This window comes from Columba livia, chromosome 2, assembly GCF_036013475.1.
Source record: "Columba livia isolate bColLiv1 breed racing homer chromosome 2, bColLiv1.pat.W.v2, whole genome shotgun sequence".
Taxonomy (NCBI): domain Eukaryota; kingdom Metazoa; phylum Chordata; class Aves; order Columbiformes; family Columbidae; genus Columba; species Columba livia.
In genome coordinates this window covers 37859460-37874289 of record NC_088603.1, presented here as the reverse complement: position 1 = coordinate 37874289, position 14830 = coordinate 37859460, and the positions used below count along the sequence as shown (strand labels likewise).

Here is a 14830-nt window from a genome sequence, read left to right as displayed (position 1 = left end):
CTTTTATGAGACTTTCAAGTTATTAAGTGGTAGGAGTGGTTTTGTTTAGCATATCTATTATAAATAGTAGAGCTTTGTATCTCAAGCTTCATTTAAAATATGAGCAATATAAACTGTTGGAAGGTGAATAACAGAAAATGCAGATTAAGAGTTCTTGGCTGACATTGACCGACTCCTTAGCTCTGGCTAATTGCTGTGTTTCTAAGTAATTCACATGTGAATGCTGATTATCATTGCAGAATACGTTGTACCTGTTCAGAAGCCAACAAACATAATGCATCTTTTAAATTCCAGGATATGTCTAGAAATGTCCTTGAACACATGCAGTGTGTGTTATATGTGAGCAATGAACAATTACATTTCAGTTGCAATTTCAGGAAGAAGCCAGTTGAGATGATTCCATGATCTTGATTGTTATTCAGTGTTTTAGCTTATTGCTTCATAATTTCACCCAGCCGAGGGAGAAGAAATAAAAGCAGTAGCATCGGTACTGTAATAATCTGCATGCCTGGGAATTTCTTTGAAGGTGAAATGGGGAAATAAAACTTCATTAGATCTATTTTTTTCTGTTTTGTTTTGATGGTCTGCGTTTTCTGAATTTTTGAATTCTCTGCAAGATACATACCTGTATATAAGATACCATCTTACAAAACTTACAGAGAAAAAGAGTCAGGAAGATAATGTGGTCAGATTCTTTATGGCAGCTTTTTTTGCCGAGGTGATCTAAAGATGTGAATGTTTTTATTCCAGTTGTAAAAGGAAAATACTACTTGGAATGACTGTCTTGGTGAAAAGCTTTATATATAGGCTTTATAAAGAAGCACCTGGTGTTTTTGACAAACATTTAAGTTAATGTACAAGGAGCAATACTGTTCCTTCCCTAAGTAAAAAAACTAATTATACTGTGTCTGGTATCAAACAAAAAAATAAACATGCATAAACTGGGAAATTACATGGACTCATTATGTTGACATCTCCAAGTCTGACATCTCTGCCTTGGAGGCCTGATCTTAGGCAAAATGCCCCTCAATATGTAGTTTGCTATTAGTGCTCAGGATTATGAATGAGAGAATTACTTACAAATACGCATAATGCTTCGCAATGTGTATGTGTTGGGGTTGGTTCTTAAAAACAGACTTAAGGTTGCTAATTAAACATGTTTCTCATCTATGATTCTATGGCTTTGAGTATTCTATATAATGGGTTTGGAGCTGTTACAGTTATCCAAGCAATATTTCCCAGTCTTGCCACATAAGACCAAATGGAAACAGTTACTTAAAAGTGGAAGCAAAATTTTAAACATCTCAACAGTTATAAAAATTATCTTCTCACAAACACCCATATTCACACAAAAGTGGAATTAGTAACTGTTGTCTTTGCACAGCTCTGTGTTTCGGGCCAACTTCATATCAGTCTTATGTCCCTGACAACACAGGTCTGAAATAATATGGTAGCAATGTAGAATAAGGCTGTGACATCCATATGCGAAATGCTAAAAAGAAAAACAGGACCCTGTTGAGTTCTCTTCAGAGGAAGAGACTGAATGTGCCGGTGAATTATGAAGTGATCGTCACAGTATTAATACTCTAACATAATTTGAAGCTGTATGATACTTCACTTCAGCTACTGATACTAGTCCTTAAAACCAACAAGTTAAGGAACAGTCTTCATTATTGATCCAACGTTCTTTCTGATATATTGTATTAGTATTTTGTAACCTACTTACGTGTGCAAAGCAGTGTCTGCCACAGGCTGTCCAACCACCTTGCTCAAGGTTATTATTTACAAAATGTTGTTGAATGAAACTTGTGCATGAGATGGCAGAGACAGAGATGTTTTCTGGCTTGTGCTCACCTAGATGAGGGAAGAGTCTTCTGTTTTTGAGATAGGCTACATTTATGCTAATTTCCATCAAGCCTATTTCATGGGCTTTTAACAGGAAACTCTGTTAATGAACAGTGTTTGGGTGGGAAAAATGTAATTTATCTGATGTTGATCAACCTGAATAGCCTTGCAGACGATAGAGTAGAAAAGGCTTTTAAAAGTTTTCCAACAAGGAAAAAAAAAAAGTGACGTTTTCTTTCACAACTTAGAGCCATTTTCCACTGCTCCAATTGTTTGAAGAAAGCCTTAAAGCTTTTCCACCATTTAAAAACAACCATAGGAAAAAAAAAAAAAAAAAGTAGTTATGCTTTTCGTCAGTCTACTATAAATAACTTTGTAGGGTTATATCCATTGTTTCCCTTCCTTCCTGCTTTACCCCGGCTCCATTGCTGTCCAGCTGCGAGACTGCGACTCGCAGGGACTCCATCCCATCTCATCCCATCCCTGCGTGTCAGTGGATCAAGGTGTCTCCTCGGCGCTTCAAGTACATTGCGCTTCTCTTTTCAGTGTCTTCCGCTGATCGCTGCTTGCCTTTTCAGTGCAGGTCAGGGATTTTTTTGGTGTTTTCTTTTATTTCTCTTTAAAGTCGTTCTGCCACTGTTCTGTTCAGCATCTCTCTTGCTTTCACTGCTTTCAATACCTACTGGACTTCTGCTTCTCATATAGGGCTTGTTTTCATTCTTGTCCTGTTATGTTTGGATCAGAAGATGCATATCATGTTTTCATTTCTCTTTCTCTTCTTTCCTTCACTACTGAAGTAATTCAGAAGTGCAGTATTTCAGCACTTCACATTGCACTGGTAAACTCTTTGTGTTTCTGGTCGGTGTAGCTTCGAGGAGGGCTATTTTGTATGTTATTGGGCATGCAGCATAAAATGGGTATCATGGTGACTGGTTATCAGAACAGCTTTGTCTGTGTTCCTTTGGGTGGACACTGTTGAAACTTTTGCAAATTCTCTCAGTCATTGCAAAAGGAAAGACTCACTTTTTATGAAGCATTTAAACTGAAGGCTGCATTTGATACTTGTATGTCTGACGGGATAAGCATAAGTATTTAGTGTGCTCCTCATCACTTTTTAACTAAGGTAAAGGTGTCACTTGAAAGGTAAAATGAAGAATTCTGCATCTGTCTGTATGGGTCAGCTGCAGAGGTGGAGCACTAAATCTATCATGGTCTATTATTCTGACATTTGTTGTGATTATCTTTGTGTTTTCAGTGACTGACTTGTTTGGCAGTTTCCTCCCAGGGACTTAGGACAATAGTTGATGCTTTCAAAAGCCAACAGTTCCTCAAAAGTCTGAGTCAGTTTTGAAAGCAGAGCTTTACTAAATCCAGTGTGATTTGGGTCAGTACCTTAGAGGCTTTCCAAATAAAAGAAGTTGGACTGGGGCGGGGGGGAGTAATATATTTTTATTTAAAAATATAATACTTTCTTCTTTTAATGTTTGTGAATTTTTTAATTTTATGCTGAAGGCCTTAAAAACCTTAATAGGCACATTTGCAGTGGAGATGAAGGTGGAAGACCAACAGTCACATTCTCTCTCACATGTTGTTAACAGAAATTTGCAATAGATGTTTAATAATTACAAAGTTATTTCACCTCTCTAGTTCTCAAATCTACAAAAAAAAATCCTCCTGTGTCAGCAGAAGACAAGATTTTTTATTTTTTTTAATATACAAGATTATATTTGCAGTATAAATACTAAGATTAAGTATAAATACTAAGATTTATCAGAGGGGGTATGTGGAAATACTCTCTTCCGGAGATTAATATTTGATGTTGCTTTTATAGTTCATGATACAACTAGAGTGCAAGAACAATTCTTTATTTTCTAGATAAGGTGCAAATGAATAATGTTTGTTTGTGTAATAACAATGGTACAGTTATTAAGTTTGTAAACTTGTACTGGTTGATATAAAATGCAGCTTCATTCTTTTTGTCTTTATTCTTCTAGGTCATATTGAAGTTGTGAAATTACTTGTGGCCCATGGGGCTGAAGTGACATGCAAAGACAAGAAATCATATACACCCTTACATGCTGCAGCATCTAGTGGGATGATCAGTGTGGTCAAATATCTTCTAGATCTTGGAGTTGATGTAAGGAAGACTGAAATAGAGTCATATGTGTTTATTTGTTGTTCAAAATGCTCTCGTTAGTATTGTAGCACACTGTTTAGAGGCAGGTTATGGCATAGTGAAAATAGTATTTCCAAATATCTTAATTCACATGCTTTTTTTGCTAGAAAACCTCATGCTGTCAAGTAACTTAAGAGCACTGCAGGTTTTGCACAGTTATTTGGAAATAAATTTGTATTTAACAGGTTTTTTGTTCATTTGGTATTTCTTAGTCTTAGTTCATTGGACTGGAACTCAGGAAATAGGAATTCCGTTCCTAGCTTTGCCACACAATCCTTTTTGAACTGCAGGAAATTAAAGCCTTTTGCTTCAGCTACTTGTAAAATATAGATGTTACTGACTTTCTTACACCATGTAAGTTTTGAAAAATACTAAAAATTGTGAGAAACTTCAGTACTGCAGTAAGGAAGGCCATATTAATATTGAAACGCAAAACAAAATAAAAGTCTGTACTGTACCTGCATGTAGAAGTGTGTTAACAAAACACTGTGAAACTGTAAAAGATTGTGCATCATATTTTAGTCTTACAAAGCTGGAGAATGCTGCCAAAGATCTATCTTGGGAAGGAGATCAGAATTCAGTATTGTGTTGTGCACAACAACACATTCTACTTCTGTACGTTCCCATGCCTCTTTGCGTACCTCTCCCCTCCTCCCCACCCCCCCCAAAAAGTAAAACATATACTTCTGTGTACTTCAGAGTCTTGTTTGGTTTAGATGTGGTTTTATATCTTCTAACTTGGAGATGTAAACAGTGGTACCTCTTGTAATTCATTAGTGAAGCATGTGATTGCATTTCAGAAGTAGCTCATAACTAAAACTCCTGTTATGTTCAACCTGCAGGTTCTAAATGACATTGGGAAGTCTGCCTGCGTTTGTATAAACACACTATATCTAGGAGTTCTAAATTTAAATGCCTAAAACTTATTCTGGTGAGACTCAGGTCCTGTGACCTCTGTTTTTAATGGAAACCCGCAAATGTCTGTGCAAATTGCCACTGACGTTTTTTCCGTATGTGTGTTCTGTCAAGCTGCACACAGGAAACTGGTGCGGAGACAATAGGAGGAGTTTGGCTCACTTGTAGAGCAATTGGACTCTTCCCTGGTACACACTTGTTGATCAAAGCACTACATCCAGTACTTGCTTTTATATTCTAGATTTGAAGAGTTCCAAAATGTAGCAAAGAAGTTGTCTCATGATATGACATTTTTCTTTGTCACAATTACATGCTGCAGTAATACAGGTTTTTGCCTACTAACTAATCTTTTTGGTTTTTTTTTTTCTTTGGTAGATGAATGAACCAAATGCCTATGGAAATACACCCCTCCATGTAGCTTGCTACAATGGGCAAGATGTTGTAGTGAACGAACTCATAGACTGCGGTGCTAATGTAAATCAAATGAATGAGAAAGGTTTTACACCTTTGCACTTCGCTGCTGCATCAACACATGGAGCATTGTGTTTAGAGCTTTTGGTCTGTAACGGAGCAGATGTGAATATGAAGGTAGGTGAATCCACTCTTAAAGGTGCAGTACATCTTTATCAGAGGTAATTTTTCGAAATAATTCTTACAGTAGCATTTTAGAAGTTCCCATTGATTGATGGAGTTCTTCCATGAGAAGTACAGTAGAAAAAATGAGCCAGTATGTTGCTTCAAGGAACTTGATCTGGATCTGAAAACCTCAATGGGAAGTAGTAAATAGCCCAAAAGGATAAAGAAGAAAGATCACAATACTGTCTGGTCAATCTTGATTATATTTTAACGTCAAAATTACACATAATTTGTCTTCCCTAGTCTATCCATATGAGTAAGGGCAAATCATATGGAAAAATGCAAAATAACTTGATTTTCTTATAATGAAGCAGCATTAATGACATAAAGGATATTTCAGAGAAATGTGTATGAACAGCCTAATTACTGGAGCAGTTGACAAGCCGATAATGTAAGATGCTAAAATCTGACTAATAAGGAAGAGTTGTGAAGGATGTATTAATAATAGAAAGGTAAGTGGATTAGGCCAGTGGAAAGTCTTAAACAGCTGGTCTTTTAATTACTTCAGCAAAACTTAGTGAACAGAGTCAGTATACATTTTATATCTCCGCTTGGTCACAAGTCTTTGGGTGCAGAATATTCCTTACAGCCCAGTGTTTGTGTGGGTAGGATTTTTAATCCACAAAAGCATAAAAGCAAACTATCACCTACATCTTTTATGATAATCTCAAGTGTGTAGGGTAAGGTCTTGAGATGTGAGACCTCCTGTTTTGTGTTAAGTTGATTTTTACTCTAGTAATGAATACTCAACTGTGTTCAGAAATATTCAGTGGCAGGAAGAGGTATATTGAAAGGTTTCAGACTGGTGGGAAGTGTCAAATAGGTGTGTGATATAAAGAGTCCAAGTGTTCCTCTTACAAAATACCTAATTGCCTGTATTGTTACCCACATGTGGTAGGAAGAGAATTACCTATCCTTTCGTTTCTTAAAATAAATAAATCTGTTTAATAGAGTTATACTCGAATTTCGGTACAACCTAGGTAAGACGTGAATATTAGAATAGCTAACATTTCTATTAAAATTGTGGTGTTTGTGGCTTAATTTATGTAGGATATTCACACTGATTTTTAGCCAACTAATTCTAAACACAGTTTTAAATTGTTAGGTCAAAATCTGTAGCCCACTGAAAATTCGGGAGTAATTTAAAAATAAGCTGTTTTATGTGGAAAATGTTAGATGTATGTTACTGCTCGCTTTTATATATATTTAAACATGTAACTCATTTAATGAAAACATATGTAAAGTCAGTTGTGGAAAAATTCGTCTCTCAAGTGCCCTGGAGAAGTAAGGAGCTGTGCTACAGGGTTTATTGCCAGCTTGTCCCAAAATACACGGGTCACAGTCTGTTGGCAGTTTTCTGCTCTGCTTGATGTCCCAGGCTGGGTATGACTGAGGGTTTAGCCTTACAGGGCTGACTTCTGTCCCACATTCTTGAAACATCATTTCTCAGTAATGTATGTTCCGTCATGAAAATAACCCCACAATGTTAAATATACTAATGATTATGTACATATGTTACTTAAAAAAAAATAAGAACAGAAGAGAAACATAAATATTACCAAGCAAAGAATTACTGGTTTTCTATATGCTGGGCTCCAAGGGCTCATGACTTTGTGAATATTTCTGATGTAGAAGAAAGAAGGGGAGGGGGCTTCATTTCAGAAGGAGGTACAACAAGTGATGGTGGTTGGAGGTCTTTTGTCCCTTTCTTTTCAAGTGGACCTTAATTGTAGGTTAGGAATGAAAATGTAAAACTTCCAACATTCTGTTGGGGTACTTAAACACTGTTAAAGATTACTATAATCTTTCTTTTTGAACTTAAAATAAGAATCTTTGTTTTACATATGGTATAGACTGTAGATACTGACTACACTTAGTCAGTTATAACACTAAGTAACCTTAGAAATTGTGCAAAGAATGGCAAATATCTTCAAAGTGACTGGCAAAGTCCCTGAATTCTTTGAAGTTTGTAATGTGGGTGAATTCTTGCTTGAAGGTGACAAAAGAAGTTTAAACATCTGAGAGATGTATTGTTGCTTCCTCCCATTCAATTTTAAGTTACAGGATCCAAAGTATAGATTTGTCTGTTTCTGTAACTTAAAAGAAAAAAAAAAATCCTTAGAAGATTTAGTATGGGTAAACCCAGGTTTTCTCTTAAGCTTACTCTGACATGAGAGAAACATTTTTTTCTGAAACATGATAGTGATGGGGCTGGGAAATGTACCCTGAAGCTTATCAGAGAGCTGAGAATTTCAGCTGAAGTCTAAGAGCTTAGTAAACTTTTGAGTAATGAAGTTAGCCTGCTTCAGAAGAAAATGTCTTTGCAGTGGAAAGGGCTAGTATCTTTAGCTAGGGGTTGGCTGGAGTTAAAATGCGTTGGGTAAGTATCAAAACTGTTAAGTGCAAAATTAAGCAAGTAGGGTTGCGTAGGGATTTTAAGCAATTAAAGCTTGAAAGCAGCATTTATCCCCTGTTTCTGTACCAACATGAGTCTCTGACGTAATTTTGTGTGTGGCATTTTTGTGGATTTACACCACTATGACTGAAATTGACCCATGAATTTGCACCAGAAGGTGTGAACAGCCTTACTTTGTATATGAAAACTTACCACTTGCTCTTTGAAAAGTGCAAGAACTGAGGCAAAATAAAATTGTTTCTAAGTCAACCTCTGCTTCTCTGGAAAAACCTGTAACGATAAATCATGGATTTAATCAGAAGAACTATCCCTAAAAAATAGCAAAGGGAAATTGAATTAAAATACCTTGTGTAGCTAAGAATAATTGGTAGATTTAAAATGGGATGCTTTCAGAGCATTCTTACTATGTATTTCTTGACACCAAGCCTGTTTAGTTTCCAAATACTGAGGCTGAATTTCAATGTAGTTCTTAAAATTATTATAAGATCTATTTTTCATCATAATTCTGTTGCTTGTGTAATCTGATTCAGTAGTTCCCTCCTGTGTGCAACCCTTTCTGTGGTTTTAGAGGTAGCAGAGTGGGTGTGGATGGTAATCAGGGTGCAGAGTAGCCAGAACTTAATGAGGATTTTCTGCTGTGGATGAACTAGTGGGAAGAGCAAAAGGGAAAATCTCTCATTCTTGGTGGCAGACGGAGCGTAAGTGCTTGTGCGTTTCTGTGGATACTGACCTCACCTCAAGGAGGGAATATGTTGCAGAAGATAATATGACCATGAGCCAGCACTGTGCCCTTGTGGACAGGAAGGCCAATGGCATCCTGGGGTGTATTACAAGGGGAGTGGTTAGTAGATCGAGAGAGGTCCTCCTTCCCCTCTACTCTGCCCTGGTGAGACCACATCTGGAATATTCTGTCCAGTTCTGGGCCCCTCAGTTCCAGAAGGACAGGGAACTGCTGGAGAGGGTCCAGCGTAGGGCAACAAAGATGATTAAGGGAATAGAGCACCTCCCTTATGAAGAAAGGCTGAGGGAGCTGCGTCTCTTTAGTTTGGAGAAGAGGAGACTGAGGGGTGACCTTATTAATGTTTATAAATATATAAAGGGTGAGTGCCATGAGGATGGAGCCAGGCTCTTCTCAGTGGCAAACAATGATAGGACAAGGGGTAATGGGATCAAACTGGAACACAAGAGGTTCCACTTAAATTTGAGAAGAAACTTCTTCTCAGTGAGGGTGCCAGAGCACTGGAACAGGCTGCCCAGGGAGGTTGTGGAGTCTCCTTCTCTGGAGACATTCAAAACCCGCCTGGAAATGTGCCTGTGCGACCTCACCTAGGCGTTCCTGCTCCAGCAGGGGGATTGGACTAGGTGATCTTTTGAGGTCCCTTCCAATCCCAAACATACTGTGATACTGTGATAATGGAACACTAGAAATATGTTATATGCTTTTTATCACCTCTGCAGGCAGAGGATGTCATTCCGATCTTGTTTTTGTAGCTTTGTTGTCATCCATATAGCACTGTAGAACAGTGAATCCCGTTAAGTACTGCTCATTACTGCAGCAGTCTCTCCTCACTATTCAGAGTTTCCATGCATGGAAGAACCCATTGAAATGAGTATGTAATGGGACAGTATTAATTGTTTTATGGGGCCCCTTGCTGCTTGAAAATTCAATGACCTAAATAGAAAAAGTATTTTACTTCCACTGGTGATACTAGAACATAAGAATTGTTGCTAGGGGGAGATTTCACTGGGAGGAATACTGTGGCATGATAGACCCACATTTCCCCCGACGCCCAGTAAAGCTCAGTAGTCAGAGTACAGTTAATATCTGAGTAATCACATGATAGAAAACCTTGTGCCATGTGTTAATTCTGTCTAACAGCAATTACTGTTCTTAGCAAATTTTGTATGATCTTAAGTCTTTTGTGGTATGTTTTCTCTAATGATATAGGGGATGTGGGTGATTTCTGTCATATTACCACAATTAATTAAGTTTCAGTAAAGAGAACAAAAGTTATCAGCAGCCCATAGCTATTCTATCATATGCTCTGATTCTACCTGATCTCGCAAAATCAGGCAGCTGTAGTTAACTTAATATTTAGATAGAAGACCTTAAAGGCATAAAAAAGGGAAATGAAAGCAAAAGTTTTGAAGGTACCTCCTTGCTTATGCAATCCAGCCTCCTGGTACCTCGGGAAACAGTACTTTGCTCAATAAGTAGAGCCTTGCTGTTTCATTGCTTAAAGAACTCTTTGACTGCTGGTTCTGATTGTGTATATCCTTCCCAAGGGATGATGTCTAAGAAGGGCATTCTGAATGCAATCCTTTCAGTTCAGCTTCAACGTGGAAATTATCACCTTCATTTAGTTTTATACCTGTTTTGTGTTTATATGTTGATGTACAATTGTGTGTTATGTTATTACTGGGTTGCAAAAGAACCTGAGACTGCTAGACCAGAGAGAGGCACTGTGGATAATCAAATCCATTGTCTTCGAAATATACATTAAATGTATTTTTAAGTAAATTTGAACAGAGTAAATCTAAAAATCCATTATTGATTGTACTGTGGTTTTTCATTTACAACTGGAAAATTATTTGGAGCTTCTTTTTCTGTCACCCTAGGTTATTCTTATGTCCTTGTAAGGTAATTTATTAATATGCTCAGTGAGACTTGAATCTACTTTTTTCTGGTCCATCTTCCTACCCTTCATTAGCCTTACTTTGAGATATAAATAAAGCATATCTGAGCCAGTGAGACTGCAGGTTTCTTTATTTGAGCCCTTAAATTCTTCCATCTGTTACTTCACTAATTTATTTCCTTACTTTCTCAACGTTTCCCCTTTTAAAGTTTAGAACGTTAGTTACCAAAGCAGCTTTTGGTCACTCACTGCAACTAAGCATATTTTATGTGATGATTTTTCTTTAAATTAATTGATTCTTCAACATAAAGAAGGAGAAAAGTGAGGGAAAGAGGCATCAGATGTGTAACAATTGTTTTAAAAGAGGAAGATAGTTGGACACAGAGAATATTAATTGTTGGATAAAGAGAGTAGGATTGAACTGGGGAAACATGAAAGGTACACATTAGAAAAAAATTCTCCTTGTAAGAAAATTGGAGCATAGAGATAGCTTGAGGAAGTTGTTGCTTATGATGTGTTTATTTGGCCTTTTCTAAGGCCTCCAATGACAGCAGTAAAATCGATTGTCCAGTTCCTCAAGTGGATTTCAACCCCATTTTTTGTGGGTTTTTTTTTCATCTACTATGGATATGTAGATGCATCTTTTGGATTATTTATGGTCAAAGCAAACTGCCAGCTGAAACATCTGGAGATAACTTGGCTGTCGTTATCAAGTATTTTATTTCTTTCATCTATATCTGAGAAGACAATGTTTCCCATAATCACATTGTTCTAGGTGGCCTATGTTGCTCTGTGCAGTGACACAACCAGAAATTCCACATCCAACTCTGTCTGAAAGGGTCTCCAGCAGACTTGCAGTGACACGTCCATAGAAGCTTTGCCATTTGGTTCCAAAGGAAGAGGAAAGATTGGATTTTTTGCACTTTTGCACAATTCATATTTCAGTCCATATGTTCATGTTGTATGTTCCCCTTACCATCTTTGTCTTTTTTAACTTTACATTTTGTGAACATTTCATGTTCTCCAAAGCCAGTGTTTAAAGGTGTGGTGTCTGTCTGCATCTGAGAGTGCTTTTATTTTCTGAGTGTCATGTTTGCAATTTTTTGTGTGCATTTGTAGGAACTTTTTTCTTCAGTAAAGCTTTCCCATTACCTATGATAAAGTACAGGGAAAAAGTCATCCTGAAGTAAAAATAACAGAAAAAACTGATTCTATAAGTGTCCTGAGATTGTGCTGTTGGAAAATTTAAATTCTTTTATGTATTACTGTTGGCCTGCTTGAAGGGCATCTTTACTTGGGTGAATGACTAAGTGCACATTTGATATGTGTGTCAAATGTATAGTACCTTTTATGGTTGAGTAGTTCTACCCTAAGATTACTTGTGGTATATTATAAATTGCTCAAAAATATTACTTTGCAGAAATTTCCATGAAATGCATGAGCTTTTTAACGTGTTGTCTTCTAATACGTGTTAGCATTATAATAAATATAGCTGTTTTCTTTCAAGAAAAAGAACTTAATTTAAAGAAGCGTTGTTTTGTTTCAAACTCAGGCAGGGGGAGAGTTGGAAACAGGCTTGTTGCTAAAGTTGTGCTGTCAGCATCCTCTTGAGAGTGATTATCCTAAAGGCATAAGTGTGAGTGAGTGGGCATCTCTGAGTTGTCACTCACAGCTGGAAGAGTGATTAAGAGCAGCTCTTTGGAAAAGCTTGGCATGTCACGTTGACTTGTCACTTCCAGCATCCGTCTAGTACAAGTGCATAGTAACAATTTAAGGGAGGGAGTAGAGAGAAGAAAGTAAAGGAATGTCCTTTTTCTTCTCTTTTTTTTTTGTCAGTTCTGATGGATTACTATCATTGGCCGTAAGTAAACACTGTTTTGTTTTGGTTTTTTATTTTCCAGAGTAAAGATGGGAAAACACCTTTGCACATGACAGCAATCCATGGTAGATTTTCAAGATCTCAAACCATCATTCAAAATGGTAAAAAGGGGAGGGAGTAGTTTTGTCATCAGCTTTCCAATATTATGAATATTTTCCTCCTCTTGTACTGATAACAATGTACTGATTTTTTTTTTTCATATCCTATGTCAAGTAGTAGGTCAGTTAATGATAGTCTGGCATATCTGCTTATAAAGTTTGATAAGTTACATTGAAAAACCATCTATTTTTCAGAATGCAGGAAAAAATATATTAATTTCACTTCCATAAACAAGGTTGCAGAAAGTATGTCCCGTATGGTTACATCACAAAATTCTTCTCCCTATTTTGCTTATTATTAATACGAAATACCACTGAAAGCTGTATAGATTTTAAATCCAAAGTAGTTATTCATGAACAGTTATTAATGTTGCTTAAATTATCCTTGATGCTGTTTTTCTGACAAAAGTACCTGTATGCCTACATATATTTGTACTTAGTAATCACTTTTTATTGTAGGAGCTGAAATAGACTGTGAAGATAAGAATGGAAATACTCCTTTGCACATAGCAGCTAGATATGGCCATGAGCTATTAATCAACACTCTGATTACGAGTGGTGCTGACACTGCAAAGTAGGTAACTTTACTGACATGAATGCAAGCTGAGTGAATTTAGAAATGTGTTTATTAGATTAACAAGACTAGTATGATTTTTTTAATATGGCCTTCAACTTGAAATAGGAAGTGGTTTGTCTATTATCATGTACTATACTTTTAAGAGGCTACACACTATGTTGCAATTTGCACAAAAAGAGAATAGGTTTTCCTCTAATGTATTTGAAGTAAAAGACCTGAAAGTTTCAATAGGCCTGTGCTGAATTAATGCATCCTGCTAGAAAGCATAAGAAAGCATTTAATATGTGAAGTTTTCCTAAGGCTCAGAATGCTAATTCGGTGGTTTGCTGAACCCACCATGCACTTTAGCACATAGTCATGTTTGTTTCATTTGATTTGTAATGAAACTGTGATACCTGATTATGGTGTATCTTAGGCGGGGTATACATGGGATGTTTCCTCTCCATTTGGCAGCATTAAGTGGATTTTCAGACTGCTGCAGAAAGCTCCTCTCATCAGGTAGGATACTCTTTAAAAAACTTACGACTGCTTTGTAGTTTGTTTTTTGTTCCATAGAATCACTTTTAATTAAGTCTTAATTTAGTAGTAATACACAAAAATCTTTGTAGTTTACTAGTAGCCTGCTTGCTTTTTAATGGACAGTTTATACTTAAAGTGAATGCAAACTTTTACAGAAGGTTCCCCCCCCCCCCCCAAAAAAAAAAAAAAAAAATCAAATTGAAATAGTGCATCTATAACTTTTTAAATGTTGAGTTTGTGCATTTGAAGTTGGCCATAGAGGTGGAATGACTGGTTCAGACCATAATGCAACTTCAGGGAGAAAGACTAATGTTGTCTTAAATTACTTAATTGAGCATCCTCCATTTCCCTTCCCTGATGTTTTTGGCTTAGCACAGATTAGTCTCTTCCTGTCTCTTCCTATAGTGGGCACCTCATAGCTCTCAAAAGTCTGTGAACTGCTACATTAAGAAACTGCGGTATTGGTGGTTTATTGTTAATTAAATGCAATGCAAACTGCATTTTGCTTTCATTGTTTGATTCCTCCCCATAGTTGGGCAAGGTTGTCAGGTTATTACTTCCCTTCTTGTCCAGAGGCTGCTCTGGTGTGAATTCTGAGCTCTTTGAACCATTGCAGTTCTGAGATAGTAGATTTGTCTGGAAGAATTGTGGAAGCTTCAGGAACAGAAGAAACTAAATGGTTCTACGTTTATGTGAAGGCACTTCATGGTTTTTAAAAAAAAAAAAAAAAAAAAGTGGGGGACAGAGGATTGGAGGGAGAAGGAGAAAAAAGAATTTGCTTCCCCAACTTTGTGTGTGCTAGGGAAGCCTTGGAGAAAAATTCAAAGAATATAACTAAAACTACCACCGGTAAGTCTTTTTATTTCACTGTCCTGTCATGGACAAGCTTGCAAGGATTCATTCCAGGAAAGAACTGTCCTGTAGTTGACTATATTTCAATTGGATGCATTCAAAATGAGGAATACCTTGGCTCTTTCACCTGTCTGCACATGGTGCTGTGCTGGCTGTGTCTTTACTGAAGATTCAGTATGGGAAATGAATCCCTGCAGAAGACTTGTAAGTGGTTTCTGTGACTTTTACATGAGTTGAGCAACCTTGGATGTAAATCTAGCCTGGAGCAGATAAGGACTTTA

At 37.0% G+C, this 14830-nt stretch overlaps 1 protein-coding gene across 6 annotated transcripts in view; it reads left to right on the top strand.

Annotated features, from left to right (window-relative positions):
- The window catches only part of ANKRD28 (ankyrin repeat domain 28), a 130645-nt gene that overhangs the window by 87217 nt on the left and 28598 nt on the right, over positions 1–14830 (top strand). For all 6 annotated transcript variants that reach the window (XM_065051446.1, XM_065051447.1, XM_065051449.1 and 3 more), the window contains 5 exons: positions 3840–3982; positions 5312–5524; positions 12526–12604; positions 13061–13175; positions 13594–13676. In XM_065051446.1, coding sequence (XP_064907518.1) covers positions 3840–3982; positions 5312–5524; positions 12526–12604; positions 13061–13175; positions 13594–13676 — 633 coding nt within the window. The remainder of the gene's footprint in view (positions 1–3839; positions 3983–5311; positions 5525–12525; positions 12605–13060; positions 13176–13593; positions 13677–14830) is intronic.